General features: G+C 39.3%; 2 protein-coding genes across 9 annotated transcripts in view; one reads left to right on the top strand and one right to left on the bottom strand.

The window, feature by feature from the left end:
* Positions 1-6,737, top strand: part of ebf1b (EBF transcription factor 1b) — a 281,523-nt gene extending 274,786 nt beyond the window's left edge. For 7 of the 8 annotated variants that reach the window (XR_012396818.1, XR_012396817.1, XR_012396815.1 and 4 more), the window contains one exon: positions 6,331-6,737. Coding sequence is in view for 2 of the 8 variants with exons in the window: in XM_073935435.1 (XP_073791536.1) it covers positions 6,331-6,362 (32 nt within the window). In the remaining 6 variants the exon portion in view is untranslated. The remainder of the gene's footprint in view (positions 1-6,330) is intronic. The other variant, XR_012396816.1, reaches the window with a different exon arrangement.
* The window catches only part of clint1b (clathrin interactor 1b), a 542,948-nt gene that overhangs the window by 192,821 nt on the left and 333,925 nt on the right, over positions 1-16,202 (bottom strand). The gene's annotated exons all lie outside the window — the stretch shown is intronic.

The following is a 16,202-nucleotide window of genomic DNA, read 5'->3' as shown; positions in this document are numbered from 1 at the left end:
TGGATGGCGCGTCTAATTTAAAATAATTTAATATAATGTGCGAATGCATTAAAGGAGCGTCTTCAGTTATTATTTAAACGCAGCTATGTCAGGATTGGGATAGGTTATAATTTCATTATTTAAATTATGATTGTTATTATTATTATATTATGACATGTATTTGGGCTATTGCGCTTAAATAAGTCATCCGTGATTCTAAATTAATATTTCTATTTATCCTTTTTAGCTATCACTTTGCTATCGTCTTTCTCTTCTTTTTTTTCAAATTTTTGGGGTTCTGCCACGGTTAAACGTTTGCAAAATGTCTTTAGTTTGTCCAGATTATCTTTTCCTCTAAAATAGAGACAAAGCAGAAGGAAAATGAATGAATTGATGAATGAATGAAATGATTGACGTTTTTATGCATGTGCGGTGCTGCTTGCTCACGACAAAGTCGAACGAGTGGCCGCGAGCTCCGGTGGCCGGTCAGAGCCAGCGCCGCATATCAAACTGGTTAAGAGATGCTGGATGGCTGCCAATATATGATAGGAATTCTTCCAAAGTTTCAGATGATATCTGGGCTTGTGCATAATAATGTAAAATGAAAGTGAAAGTCATGACATTTGGCCAAGCACAAGAATAGCCTACAAGAGTGTTTCGATTATTATATTTATCATGGCATATGTCATGCTTGGGCTTATATGAATAACACCTCGCTGTTTACCATTTCCGAAAGTGGAGCTGATGTCTGCGTGAAATTGCTTGTATAATTGTAAAAAGAGTGATGAATATTAATGGATTTCTTATATCTGTCATTTCTGATAATATAATTGATTAGTGTGAGCTTATGAGTTTCCAACACAGCAAAAATGCATCCAGAATCCTAAACAACTTTGTCAAGCAAAAATTATGATTTTATAGGCTACTGATTTTTTTTTTAAGAAAAAAGAAACTATTAGCTACCCTAGCAATTGTTTATTTAAATATGATCATCTCAAAATATAAAATAAAAACATAATGGTTTGACTTTGTGAAATCATAAAACACACTTGCAGAAAAGAGTTAATAAAATAAATGAGCAAATACATTCTCTACAGTGGATGGCGATTAAAGCTCAGTAATACCCCATGAGGATGAACATTGAGCTGCTTTGCAGGAACCCCTCAACCACGCATGTCAAACCACGCATTCTAAACATTAATCTTATGAAACTAGCTGAAGTGACAACTATATTAAATTTAAACCAGTTTAAATAAGTTTATATGTTTAATAACTGCAAAAAAGATAAACTTTGCTAATCATAAAATACAAACGGTCGCTGCAAAGTTATAAATAACGGTTTTCTCATTTAATAAAAACTAATTAAAGTCAGTTATAACTGCCTATTATCAAACCATAGGCGACTCATTTTATTACTTATCATTGGCTGCGACGTTGCCACTTTTGCGTTAATACCTTTTTCTCGCCTATAGGCTACATAACAATAAAACAATAATCTGGACAAACTAAGACATTTTGCAAACGTTTAACCATGGCAGAACCCCAAAAATTAGAAAAAAGAAGAGAAAGACAGGCAGAGTGATAAAAAGGATAAATAGAAATATTAATTTAGAATTACAGATGACTTATTTAAGCGCAATAGCCCAAATAAATGTCATACAATAATAATATTAACAATCATAATAATAATTTAAATGATAAAAATGTATAACCTATCCCAATCCTGACATAGCTGCGTTTAAACAGCGCAAACATTACTCCTTATAGTTATGCCATATTAGACGGTTCTGTGTGAATAACTGAAGACGCTCCTTTAATGCATTCGCACATTATATTAAATTATTTTAAATTAGACGCGCCATCCATAACCAACCTTAAATCATACCTGAACACTGTTTAACAGTTCCAAGTAAACTGTTTTGTGACATCCTGATAAAATCTCTCTGGTTTTGAAAATCTTTGTTCGTAATTGTTCTTAGCCCTGTCAATGTTTATCTATTTTGTATTATTATTATTATATTTCCTCTCCTGTTTCTCTTACGTTTATATTCTTTAGCTGTCAATATAATACTTCGCGTCTATGGAAGAAAGAGTCAATAAAGATAGACAATGTTTAACATCATATTCATCAAAAGACGGTTTATGTGCAAGTAACCGCACCGGTCCGAGCAGGTAACGAGCCAGCATGGGAGACAAGCTCCGATAAGATTGCAGAACGTCTGTCCCTGGATCCGAGGAGTGAGCTTTACGCGATCACCAGCTGGCTTCCGTTACATAAGGGCAAATATAGATGACTAAAACCTCATTTACTCATTTTACTCATACTTTTTATTATTTATAATGTCCAAGGCATTGATATTAAAATTAAATGCTACTTTTTTTGCCTCTATTAGCCTTTTTCTCGCCTGTTTACTGAGTTAAAAATCTTACATTATTCCATCTCCACCTGCTGGTGAAAGCTAGAGCAGCTGGCGATCTTCAATCTGCAATCTATTGCTTCTCCTGCAGTTCACGGATGTAATGTTGAATTTTATCAGTCGAATTTGATCCACTGAATTTATGGAAGCGAATATTAGAACTGAAATAAAATGAACTGAAAATGACCTTTTGAATATTATACATCATATTTTTAAAGGGTATTGAATATTTTTTAAATGAAATCTGAAAATTGAATATGAATTATTGAATTTTTAAGTATGAAAACGTGTTTGAAATATTTTTCGTTGAAATATTCACAGCTTAAATAAACAGATATGTTAAAATTCAGGACCTAAAAATACAAACCCTGGAATTCAAGTCATTAAAATGCAAGAACTTGTTAATACGGTGTATTATTTTTTTCAGTTTGTGATATTCAACAAGCTTTTTAATTCAAGACTTTAGGCATTGATTTTGTTCCATACACTTTATCTTTCTGGTCTTTTTAAAGAAGAGTTAAACATGGGAATGTCTCTAATAAAATTTCCTTTCTGCCCCAAGAGTAATATCATTCTTTCTTTTAAACTGTAATGGCCATCAGCAACAGAATGATTTCTTATTCTTATTTACCAGACAATGTAAACAACAAAAATGTTTAGCATTTTACATGACACTTTCCTTTCAGAGTGTTGAAGTAAAAAAATGAAATAAAGAATAATAAATCCACTATTTCACTCTTACTATCCATGTGCACCACTGACACGTCAAATCTGCTCCCTCTCTAGTCTTGGTGCTGCTGAGAGATTGAGATTAAAAGTTTGGTATAAAATAATGTAGAAACGCAGCTAAAGAAAGCAGTATCCGGGACATGTTCGGCGATTTAGAAATCTTGGCTGACTGCAATTTTTAAGTCCCAAATAGAGGACATGTCCGGAAAAAAGATAATGTATTGTAAGTTTTTTCCCGTGTGTCCTCGCGATCTTCTCAAAGCTAAAGTCAGAGCAGGTGTCCAGCGCGTCTCTGTGGGTCTGCTGCAGCAGCAGGGCCCGCGAGTCTGTGGCGGAGACTTTTCTCATGCGAACAGAGAACCGGGCCGTTGAGGTAAAGTCTTATGTGTGGGAAGCGCTGGTGATGAATTAGGTATCACACTGGATGAACCACGATATGCCATGACCGAATTGAGGCTCGCACGATGTGCGCTACGTCGCCATTCTGTGCCTTATGTTGCTTAGCAGCCTTATGCAAAACAATGTAAAGATCGCTTGACGTGAAGTAAATAAACCAGTGACGTTAGAGATGTGCCATTGTTGCTAGCGTCAGCGTTTGCTACTGTCACAATAAATTTCTATCGTAATACACCATAACTTAGTGTGAAGAGCATGTTAAATCTTAGAGACTTTGCTAGCAAGCAGTGTTGTGATCTCGTGGGCTTTGCACGCTGGCTCTGGACGCTGCTGGATAAAATAGCTGTAACGGAGTTTAGAGAGTATCGGACTGCTTATATCGGAGCTTTTTAACGCAGTCCGATATAGTTTTTTGGACTGATATCGGACGAATTTCCGATATCAATATCGGATCGGGACATCCCTATAAGATACTAGAAGAAATTTTGGGTTTTCCTAAAAATAATTGGACACATAAAAATGTTCAATCAGCCAATCGGAATCAAGGACTCAACTGTGTTTGAGTTTCTGTTCACATTAATTCAGCAATTGTTTTAGCCCCACTACTTCCACAACCCCTCAAGAATAATGTACTTCTCTTTTTCATGTGAGCAGATTTTAATGACATGTTGAGTCATCTCTGTAATGTATGCAACTCTTGTTACATAACAGATATACCAATGAAACTGGTGAGTGCATTCTGCATGTGAAATCAAATGAAGAGTTTAGATGCAAAAGCCTCTAAATGCCATTGGATAATTCCTTCTAAAATTAGCATATTTCTTATACTCCTGTGTGTAGGCTCAGAAATTTTACATTTATAGTAACAAAAAAGTTAATCTCATTGCCTTTAAAGTGAAACAGCTGAACATAAACATAGACTGAGAAAAATGCTCATTTCAGGTGAAACTTTCAAATGGCATTTAGAGGTTTTTGTATCTGACCTATATCTTCAAATATAAGGAGTATATAAGGCACACCTGTAAGATGGCACAGGTTTATTGTTGGTGAACTGGTTGTTAGCACATAAGGCTCATGAGCAGGGAGGCAAAGAGACCCTATCTCAGTCATCCCTGGAAAGCACATTGATCATGCCCTAATTGAGACCAGTGGGTTCCGGCACCCAGGATGGGGAAAGTGCCCTGGAACTCTCACCAGAGCATGACAGCTCACCCTCTAGTGCAACAATAGACATTATAATCAAATGAGACAGCAAGCATCTCAGAGGATGACCTGGCAATCTCGTCTGAGGCTGGAATGAGAAATGCTGTGCATCTTCATCTGAATGCACCATAACAGCGCTGGTAATTTTCTCACAGAGAAATGCTGCTCTGAAGTGAAAAAAACTATTGTGCCATCTTGCAGGTGTGCCTTATTGACCTTATTGTTTTTAGATGTATTAGCAGGCACAGCCACTGTGAACTTATTGGCTCGAGATTTCCAGTCTCATTCACTTCAATTGATTTAAAATAAAAATAAAAATAATGTTGCAAACTTGTATTTTCCTATTTGCATAATTGTATCCTATGTATGATCAAATTTTTGTAAAGAAAGCAATTTAACTGTTTACGGCCATTTATTATTATTAGTCATTTCCCCCATAGGAAAATTAATAAAGAAATCTAAAATGTCTAATAAAAAAAACTCACTCGTTAATTCCATAGACATCTCATTTTCCCTTTTTCATAGATTGGTCTTATAAGGGAATTACCATTGTAAGTTCATGACATACCTTATATTTACAGACTTGAAAAAAATATTAAATTTAAATAAAAAATATTAAATAGTGTCATGGATTTCTCTGATATTTGTAATGATACATAGTCAAGGACAAAAAGTCAAGAAAAAAGATTGATTGATGAATGATTAGATTTTAAAACAAGGTTTTAAATATACTTATGTATATACATTTATGTAAATATACTTCAGAAATAACAGTTTGTTGGCAAAAGCAGCTAAACGGCAAATGCCTTTGAGAGCAATAGCCGTCATAGGCAGAGAACCAATCAGAAGGCGCGAATCAAATCATATGTTTTCAATGTAACGGTGCACTGATACACCTGCTATTATGAGGGGACAGCTTTTTATTTTGCTTTCTATTTCGATATTTTAAAAAAAGACAGAGTTTAATTAACTGTCAGAAGTGTAGCATGCAAACGTAATGTGTTTTTGTGAAGCGACGCTACTTTGAATGAGTCCCATGTACTATACATTAAACAGCAACTGCATTTCACAAAAGACAGAGTTAAGATGACATTCTTTTATCCCACGTGAATGTAATGAGGATAAACAAGAAACTAAGATTAAGTATGGTGAGAATGAATGAATGAATGAATGAATGAATGAATGACAGCTTCTAAAATCGTCTGAGAGCAGGCACGTGCACACATAGGGCTCAACCTGTGCAGTGCACATGCCCTTTTTAGTCTTGAATAGAAAGTGTCCTTCTAAAATGATCTGAAGTGCCCCAGCAAACTTGATCTTTGACATTTTTAAACTAAGATACATTGAATTTATCAACAATGTATAACATGCAGTGCAAGAGCTATTAAATTTAAAATATTTTAAACAGTTTAACTGATAACAATAATATACATTATTTATAACTAATCTCTAATAATAACTAGCAATTATTGAGAATCAAAACATTATATTGAAATAATTTAGGAAGGATCATGTGACACTGAAGGCTAAGAGAATTTACATGCAGGTATTTATCAAAAATTATGTTTAACTGACACACTCTCTCTCTTTTTCTCTTTATTCACAGTTATCCCTGGAATGATTGTTCATCAGATGTAGTGAACATTTAAGCATGTGTGTGAGAAAAACTACAAACTCAGGCCCTTTTTAAACATTCTTCTTTGAAACAAAAAGATACAGTGAGAGAACAATATTAAATATTGAACTGAGCTGTTGTACCTCTCTGTTTTTGATGTTTCAATTTGTACTCACCTTTTAGACACTTTTTAAGATAATGAGCAATGGCACAGACTAGCTCACCTGCCCATCTACACTAAAATGTGAGAGGTATATATTTATTTTTTTTAAGAAATGCAGTTACTCATTTGCCCTCATTTTTGTGTTTTGTGTGTATTTTTATGAAATAATCTGACACAATGTTGCAGTGTTTTCTATTAATGATTCAACTGTAAATAAAAACCAAACACCAAACTATTTTCAAGCAGAAATATTCCAATGAATTTGTGAAATTGCATTTGAATTTAAAAAGTCTTTACTTAATATGCAATATGCACCAGCAATGAGAAATCATATCAAAATTGCAGTGATGGAAAAGAAGAAAATCATTTGCCTTGTTACTTTTATGTGCTAAATTTCACACTTATATTTGCTGAGACAGAGCTAATTTCATGACTTCATCTTTTTTTTTTAAAGGTGTTTTAATTTTTTTTTTTAATAGAAAACAATTACAGACGTACTAATAAAAGAAAAAAAAAAACTCACTTTGTCAAGCTATGATAGATTGTGCCACTGTATAAACAATTCTATGCCAGTGGTTTGTCTTTAACATGGGGACCCACCACTGCCTTACTGAAACATTAAATATTCTGCATGTCTCTATGCTGATGTGCAGTACATGGCCCAATATGCCCTTTTTACTATGTCACACAGCTTCCATTTGACTCGAAGCAGTGAATCTGTATGTCCACCTATACAGTGTTAACAACAGAGAATTTACCCAGTCGTAAATATATTTACTATAGAAAAATATAACTGTGTGAAGATGGCCAATACAAGCATTTTTGTGCTTGTATAGTTGTTTTAAAGGTGTTTAACAGCTGACTAACAGATGCATTTATATTATTCGGGTCATTATTACTATAAAGTGCCTATGAGACATCAAAATTTCCAAATAAAGTTTGAGATTTTATATTTAACCACATATTTCTTGTATTAATTAGACCATAGGCTGTAAGAAATAAATTTTGGTCAAGCTCCTGTACTTTATACAAACAATCTGCAAGCTGGAAAACAGTAAACAAGCCTCAAATTGTGTCAACCCTGCCATGGACAAATTCAAAGCAGTTTGTTTATTTTAAAGAAGTATATGTTCATTGCAGTGTGTTTATAAAATGTAGATTTTCAGAAAGGTGTCGCTTTACCGACCCAACCCAAGATTATGTAAAAAGTCTATTTATGCTAATGAAGGAAAGGAAAAAAATATTTTTTCCCCGAATAAATATGCAATCGTTTCACACTCTTTTCAAAATAAAACTCAAGATTGAAAATATTTTGTCAATCTTTCAAACAATATTAACTAGCCCTTATTGGTTAATTAAGAAACCACACAATATTTTTTTTTGCTGAGGTTTTAAATAATTTGTTTATTTTCATAAAAAACAACTTGATAGTAGACAAAGGCTTTATTTAGTGAAGTAAATATAGAGGAACATTTGAAAAGCAACAGGTATAACAATACATTTTAAAGGGTTAATATAATAGAGTTGTTAAAGTTTTTAAGAATTCAACTTTTCTTTTCACTAACTATACTGCAAACCGCTGAGCCACCATGCTGACTCTTCTATTATCAATTAGGTTTTATCAATATGCAAATTAATGGGAAAATAAACAATTATTGTCCTTCAAATTAAACTAACTTTGCTAATGAATGTTAATATTTACATTGTACATTGTATTGGATGAGTAAAGGGAATGTTGGAAGCAACTCAAGTTAAACACCGTAATAATACTGTTTTTATTGTTCAGAATAAGGTAAATAATTAGATTACAGATGTTCACATAAATGTACAAATACTTAGGGCTATATTTTTTTATTTCAAACTGTCAATGAGCTTCATTATATGGATTTTAAAAGGATATTCTTAATATAGACTGAGTGTTTAAGTGTTGAAACATAAAAAACATTTAGTAATTAACAATAAAATATAAAATAAAAAATAAATAAATCATTTAATCAATAACACTGCATTTTGTCCACCCCTGTCAAGGAAGGATTTGTGACAGGTCGGATAATGACAGGGGGTACATTTAATAATAAATGCAACTAAAGATAGCATTTATTCAATGTTGTACCTGCAGTTGGCAAAGTGTTTCCCTATTTAAGCTCTTTGTACACAATTTAAAAGCTATGTTTTAAATGAAGATCTTAATATTTCACTATGACAGGGTGGACATGTTTCAAACACAATATGAGGAAAAATAGGAAAGTGCAGATACTTAATGTGTGCACATCAGATGTTTTAACCTCCTTGGGGATGCCAATGAGTACATCAGAGGGTTTTTCAAAGGGGCATTTACAACTTTTTTTTTTCTCAAATAACTTGTTAAAGACAATAAGAATACTTAAAAAATCTCACTGAAGTTGGCTGAGCAGTGTGTGGGAAATGGCAAAATCAGATCCATTCAATGAAAGAATATGGCAAAAGTTTAATAAAACAAACTTCAAAACACATAATTCTACCTGCATTTGTGTAAAGTTTTTACCAATTATATTAAAACATCAGAATTTCATTATTTCACATTACGTTTATATTGGAGTGACTCAATCTTGTGGGACATCAAAGGCACTTTAGAGTGATAATGATCCATTCACATTCTATGCACTGGTCAGTTGTCTGCATTTTTGTCTATATAAGTTTATTGTATATTTATTAGCATATTATTGTATATTTAAGATTTAAATAAATCTATATAGAGTAACAATATCATATTTGACTGTTACTAATCAAACAAAACCTTTCTAAAATATTTTTATTTAGATGTGTGCAGGGCTGAGAGGGCCCAGAACTGTCATTAGAAGTAAAATCTATGTATAAATTCAAGTATACTTACCTTAAGAAACAATAGCATACTGTAATAAGATATTACTATAATAATAATAATGATGATAATAATTATAGCTTGTGGAAATAATTAAATAAATAATGCATGGATAATAATAATAATAATAATAATAGCATTATAATATTAATAAATAATATTCAAACAGGATATTCAGAAAGCAGTTTAGTATTGACAAAAGTAAAGAGAAACATTTGGACACAATCTCAATACTTTAATTGTCTTGAATAACAGCATGCTAATTTGTAAATCATAAAAAAAAGTAAAAATGGAACTACCGATACACTACTTTGCAGGAAAGGTGTAAGTTAAGTGACCTCATTGTGAAAAGGGTCTATTGAACCTGTTGATAAAGCTCACTCCTAATAAGGCCAATCATAGGAATCATGTGTGTTAAAGAAGGCGGACACAAAATGTTTAGAGCAAGGACCCGTATTGAAAAAAGGGATCCATAGGGATTTGTTGTTTATATTTAAATGCCTCATTGCTTAAAACATTCATGCAGTTTAACCTGCATGTTTGAATCAATTTGAAATTAACTGAAAGTATTAGGTTCACTTCCAAAAAAGAAAACTTTACCACCTTACTTACCGTAAATTTTTTAAGAAAACATTCAGGAATTTCTAGATATTGTAAGAAATTAATAAGCAGTTTATACATACTACCACAAATACTACTTGACATACCCAGTAAACACATAGATGATGTACTATATGATATGATATCCTATGGTATTTTCTTACTTTTTATGGTTAATAAAATGATTTAAATTAAGTATTGTGTTATTTAAAAAAACTGTTATTTTAGAGTAGTTGACTATGAGTAAGTATGATTAAGTCAGAAAGAGTCAGTACATGATTAAATAAAAATTCAAATAAATTACATAATTTAAATAACTGGTTTGTAAATGTTGCAATACTTAATTTTGTAATGAAAATACAGTTATTATAATGTATTACCAGTATATAATCAGTTTTATGCACAATTTTAAGCTCATCTTCTGTGGCTGCGAGATAAAAGATTGCAGAGATATGCTATTCGGTTTCTAGAGAAAACTAGATCAAGTCATGTTTTTCAGATTGAAATGTATAGTATAGCAGTATTGAGAAGTGTGAAATTAAATTGAAACTGAAAAATAGGCTATGCAAAAGTTTGGGCACCCACGTTTGTGTGGATTTCAAAACCTGTAGTCACTTGAGGCTGATTGATTACAAAACTCCATGAACCTTAACAATCCTAACACATGTGCAACCAATCATGAAAAAAGGATACTTAAGATAGCTGATTGCTAGTTGTGTTTCTCCTTATTGTGAACCAGAAAGTAGCATCAATGAAACTTCAAAATAATGCCCTAATGACCTAAACACTAGGATAAATCATCACATGGATTAAGAGGAAGATGCAAAAAGTTATTACAAATGTTTAAAGTCTCTATCTCCACAGTAATAATTTTAGTAGGAAAATGGAAGGCCACAGCAACAGTGAACTAAAGATGTGGTTGGCCTAGAAAATATCTGAAAGGCAAAGGTGGATAATGGGTAGAATGGTCACAAACAAACCACAGACCACCTCCAAATAGTTCCAGGAACATCTTGCTGCTGATAATGTCATTGTACATTGTTTCACAGTCCAGTGCCTTCCTGCATTCTGCCAACAAACAGAGTCATTTGAGGTATGCAGAGGCTCATCTGGACAAGCCTGAATCATTTTGGAAAAATATACTGTGAACAGATGCCACAATCACAGGTGCTTTGCATGGCGGAAAAGATCACAGCATTCCAGGAGAAGAACATGCTCTCTACTGTAAAATATGGTCCATCATGCTGTGGTGATGTGTGGCAAACACAGATACTGGAAACCTTTCAGAGTTAAAGAGTCAAAGGTCACATGGATTCCACTAAGTATCAGCAGATTCTTAACAATGTTCAAGGATCAGACAATGGTATGAAGTTACGGCAGAGTTGGATGTTTTAGCAGGACAATGATCCAAATCACAGTTCCAGATCTAACACAAAATTCATAATCACACAATATTATTATTATTTTTTTTCATTTACAATGTAGATTGTGTCAAAGCAGCTTTACATAAAAGTTATGGTAAATTCAAACTGAAACTGTGTCAGTGCAGTTCCCCTTCGGTTGGGGAACTTAAGCACTATAAGTGGATTTGATGTTCTAAATCCACGTATGGGAGATTCGGTTCAGAAGCTACTTGTCTGAAAGAGTATTGAACGGGCCAATGAAGCAATGAATTGGCAGCGTAAGCTTGCGCAGGTGTGCTGCATCGCCAATTAACTGAGCATATAAGCACACCTGGCGCCAGCAAACGCTATCCTTTTCGCTTCAGAGACTTCTCTGATTGAGCTTCATGAGGGTTCCTCTTGCTGTCTATTGCCACATCGAGCGAACGAGTGTCTCCAGGTCCAGAGCGAGTCCACGCAGCGGCAGATGGTCGAGCTGGGTTTTCTCCCTTGCCTGGCGTCCCTTTGGGTCCGGTCCTCCAGAGCGGTGCGTATTGTTGCAGTTTTCCTAAAAGAGCAACACAGTCGTGCAGCACGTCCTTTTCAGGATGGCGCTCCGACTGTGCGTTTCTGGTTGCGGGGGTTTCCTGGCTCCAGATGATGGGCACGATCACTGCATTACATGTTTGGGGGTCCAGCATGTTAATGTGGTGCTCGGGGGCGGTTCATGTCGTCACTGCGATGCCATGACCGTCGCGCAGTTGAGATCGCGGCTAGCTTTCGTAAGAGAGCGAGCCACCCCAGTCGCCTCCTGCTCTGCAGCGGGCGCTCGGGCAGATCTGAGGGTTCCAGCGAGAGATAATCCGCCGCCTAAGGGCTCGCGGACCTCTCGCTCCTCCAAGCGCTCCATCCAAGCTTTCATTGTCCGACGATGATCCGGACCCGCTCGCCCCCTTCGGGCAGGTGAGCGCTGTCAAAACGGATACTGAAACGGACGTGTTAGCCGTGCTTTCCCGGGCTGCTTCGGCCGTGGGTTGGAGATGGTTTATCCCCCAGCTCCGCAGCCGGACCGATTAGAGGGGCGTTCCCTTCTTCCCGGCGACGCACAGTAGGCTCACGCGGTCTTAAAGAGCACTTTTTTTCTGCTCGTGCTGCGTGTCCCTCCACCCTCACCACTCTTGGTGTTGGAGCGGCCAGGGGGTATGTGGCGATTCATTAGGTTGAGTGCGCGATGGCGGTTAATCCACACGGCGCCTCTTCTTGGCGGGGTCCGCCTCGTCTCCCATCCAAAGCCTGTAAGTTTCTGCTCCTCGGAGTCAGAGCTTGCAAAGCTACGGACCAGGCTGCTTCCGCCTTGCAAGCGATAGCCACCTACCAGCGCTTCCAAGCGCAGGCACTGGCCGAGCTGCACGAGGGTGGGTCCAACCCAGGCTTATGAGCTTCGCATCGCAGCTGACTAAGCTCTTCGTACTATTAACGATGTCAACACTATTGGTCTAGGAGCGCCACCCCTAACTAAAACTTGGCTGATATGCGCGAAGTTGACAAAGTCTGCTTTCTTGACTCGCCCATATCCCAAGCTGGTCGGCGACACAGTCTGCGATTTCACCCAGGAATTCGAGGCAGTGAGAGAGCAGTCCGATGGGTGATGTCTTATCGGCGGCCCCATAAGCCCGCTCCGCCCGCCGTACCATCCATACCTGCTCCTCGCCGAAGGCGCCCGCCTACGAGCGATGCACCGCCCCCGCACTCGCCTCTGGCGAAGCGAGCGCGTCGAGCACCTCGGAAACAGGCAACTCCCCCTGCCCAGAACACCGCTAAGTCCGGCAACGGACCACGAAGCGTCCCTGGGACAGGTCATCTGGAGAGGAGGGAACTTGCTTTTTCCCCGCTGGAGGGCGGGGCGCCATTTCCAATGGCACCTTTTACTGCCATGAAATGAAAGGGGACTTTTCCACTTCCCCGGAGGTGACAGCCCGAAATCTGCCAGTCTGAGCTCAGCTCGCTAGCTCGTAGGTTCGGTGCACTCCGCCAGTGGCTCACGAGCACTGCAGGCCCTGCCAGTCTGGGACGCGCCGCCTCTCAGCTCGCAGGGTCTGCATGCTCCGCCAGCGGCTCACGGGCGCTGGGGGGACGGTCTCCCTTCTCCCAGCCCCCAAGCCCCCTCTCCGGAGTCAGGGTGCGGAGCCAGAGCGAATCGCTCTCCTCCAGCTCTTCTGTGGGACCCTCGCACTCCCCGGATCAGCACACCCGCTCCGCGCTGCCCCTCCACGGGTACGTCAGCGATTGATGCGATGACGTCATTAGCGAGGGCTCTGCCTGCCTGGTTAGCGCGGGCCAGTCCCTCGCGGTGGCTCATACGCACTATCAGACTCGGCTAGGAACTTCAGTTCTCGAAACGGCCTCCCAAGTTCACGGGCGTGTATTTTCACCAGGGTCATTCCCTGTCCGCCACTGTCTTGCGAGAGGAGATTGCTGCCCTCCTGGCGAAGGGTCCAATCGAACCGGTACCTCCAGCCGAGATGGAGAGCGGGTTTTACAGCCCGTACTTCATCGTACCCAAAAAGAGCGGTGGGTCACGGCCAATCCTAGGTCTGCGAGTTTTGAACCACTGCCTTCACAAGCTGTCGTTCAGAATGCTTTCGCAGAAGCGCATCCTCCGATGCGTCCGCCCTCAGGATTGGTTTGCAGCCATAGACCTGAAGGACGCGTATTTTCATGTCTCCATTCTTCCACGTCACCGTCAGTTTCTGCGGTTTGCATTCGAAGGTCGAGCATGGCAGTACTAGGTCCTCCCCTTCCCCTCCTCTGGAGTCACCCGCGGCTGAAGTCGCTTCACGCCATTCACATCCCAGGTATGCTCAACCGTGCAGCTGATGCGCTCTCACGGCAGCAGATTCACTCTGGAGAATGGAGACTCCACCCCGAGTCTGTTCAGCTGATATGGGCGCGATTCGGGGAGGCTCAGATCGATCTGTTTGCTTCCCCCGAGAACGCTCATTGCCAGTTGTTTTATTCCCTGACCAAGGGCACTCTCGGCATGGATGCACTGGCCCACAGCTGGCCTTGGGGCATAAGCAAGTATGCGTTTCCCCCAGTAAGCCTGATCGCGCAGTTACTGTGCAAGGTCAGGGAGGTCGAGGAGCAGGTTCTGTGAGTTGCGCCCCTCTGGCCCAACCGGACCTGGGGCCTCATGTACGAAAACTTGCGTGGAAATCTTACTAAAACATTGCGTATGCACAAAGCTGTAAAGGTGCGTACGCAGAAAAAAATTCAGATGTATGAAACACTGCGTACGCCGAATCTCACGCATATTCTTTTGTACATCTGAATGAACGTGAAACTGAGCGCAACATGCACGAGCACAAAACCCCTCCCTGCCTCCTCCCCTGTATGAATATGCTAATGACTATGCTAATGGCAAAACCCAACGAAAAAGCAATGGCAAAAGCAAGCAAAAAGAGAAACTTTGAACAGAATGTGAATTGGAGGTGCTGCTTTCGGAGGTAGACCGGATAAAAGCGGTGTTATTTGCAAGTTTGCTCTCCGGAATTAACAACAAAAGAAAAAAATAGAGTGGGAGAGTTTAGCTGATGCGGTCAACACAGTTGGGTCTGACCATCGCACTGAGTGCATTAACACAAGAAATAGTGTGGTTTATATCTGTAAAATGTTGCAGGACGCTGAACAGTCTCAGTGGCGCTACTCGTAAGACGCATGTGATCATGAATTGATACGTTCGAGCATGAACTCGGCTCGAATCCAGCGTCTGATGAACTCTTTCTTCTTTTTTTCCCCGCTACATATCAGATTTTGCCCACTATTTATCACAAGAAAGACGAGTAGGAATCATCAATAAGTTTGTGCATCATATTTTATTTGCACATTTATTGAATGGAAATGTTTCTGATTCACGCATGCAAATTCATCTTCAGATAGTGTCTTTATAGCAATGTGCGTGCGGTAGATCGCTCAGATTACATTGGGAAAACAGGCGACTGCTGCAGATTGTGCTTTGATGTTTAGCTGGTCAAATGTATGGTATGGAAACCTTATATACCTGCTGAACCCGTCTCATACAGCTGCCATTGCAAGGCTCAGACACTTTGTAGAGAGGAATTTAACACAACTGCCTCTAGGAGTCGCCAATGGAAATAAAACAGACACGCACAAAAAATGTGCGTACGCCTGCCAGAAAGCTGCCGTGAAGCTGCACACATTCCCACGTTCAGTTCATTGTTAGTAAATCCAAACGTGAGCGATTCTGAGCGTGAAACCTGGCGTACGCAAAGTTTTTGTGCGTACGCAGCGTTGATACATGAGGCCCCTGGATATCAGAGCTCTCCCTCCTCGCTACGGCCCTCCCCTGGCAGATCCCTTTGAGAGAGAACCTACTTTCTCAGGGACAAGGCACAATCTGGCACCCTCGCCCCGATCTCTTGAACCTCCACGTGTGGTCCCTAGACGTGAGGAAGACTTAGGTAACCTGCCGCCCGCGGTGGTTGATACCATCACTCAGGCTAGAGCCCCCTCCACGAGGCGCGTCTACGCCCTGAAGTGGAGTCTATTCACTGAATGGTGTGTCTCTCGCAGAGAAGACCCCCGATCTTGCCAGATCAGTGTTGTGCTCTCTTTCCTTCAAGAGAAGTTGGATAGCAGGCTGTCGCCCTCCACTCTTAAGGTTTACGGGGCCGCCATCTCCGCTCACCATGACGCGGTGGCTGGCAGCACCGTGGGAAAGCATAACCTCATCATCCGGTTCCTCAGAGGTGCTAGGCGAATTAATCCAACTCGCCCCCCTCTCACGTCCTCTTGGGATCTCGCCCTCGTTCTCACGAGCCTGCGATTTGATCCCTTC

This window comes from Danio rerio, chromosome 21, assembly GCF_049306965.1.
Source record: "Danio rerio strain Tuebingen ecotype United States chromosome 21, GRCz12tu, whole genome shotgun sequence".
NCBI lineage: Eukaryota > Metazoa > Chordata > Actinopteri > Cypriniformes > Danionidae > Danio > Danio rerio.
This window is presented reverse-complemented; position numbering and strand designations above follow the sequence as displayed.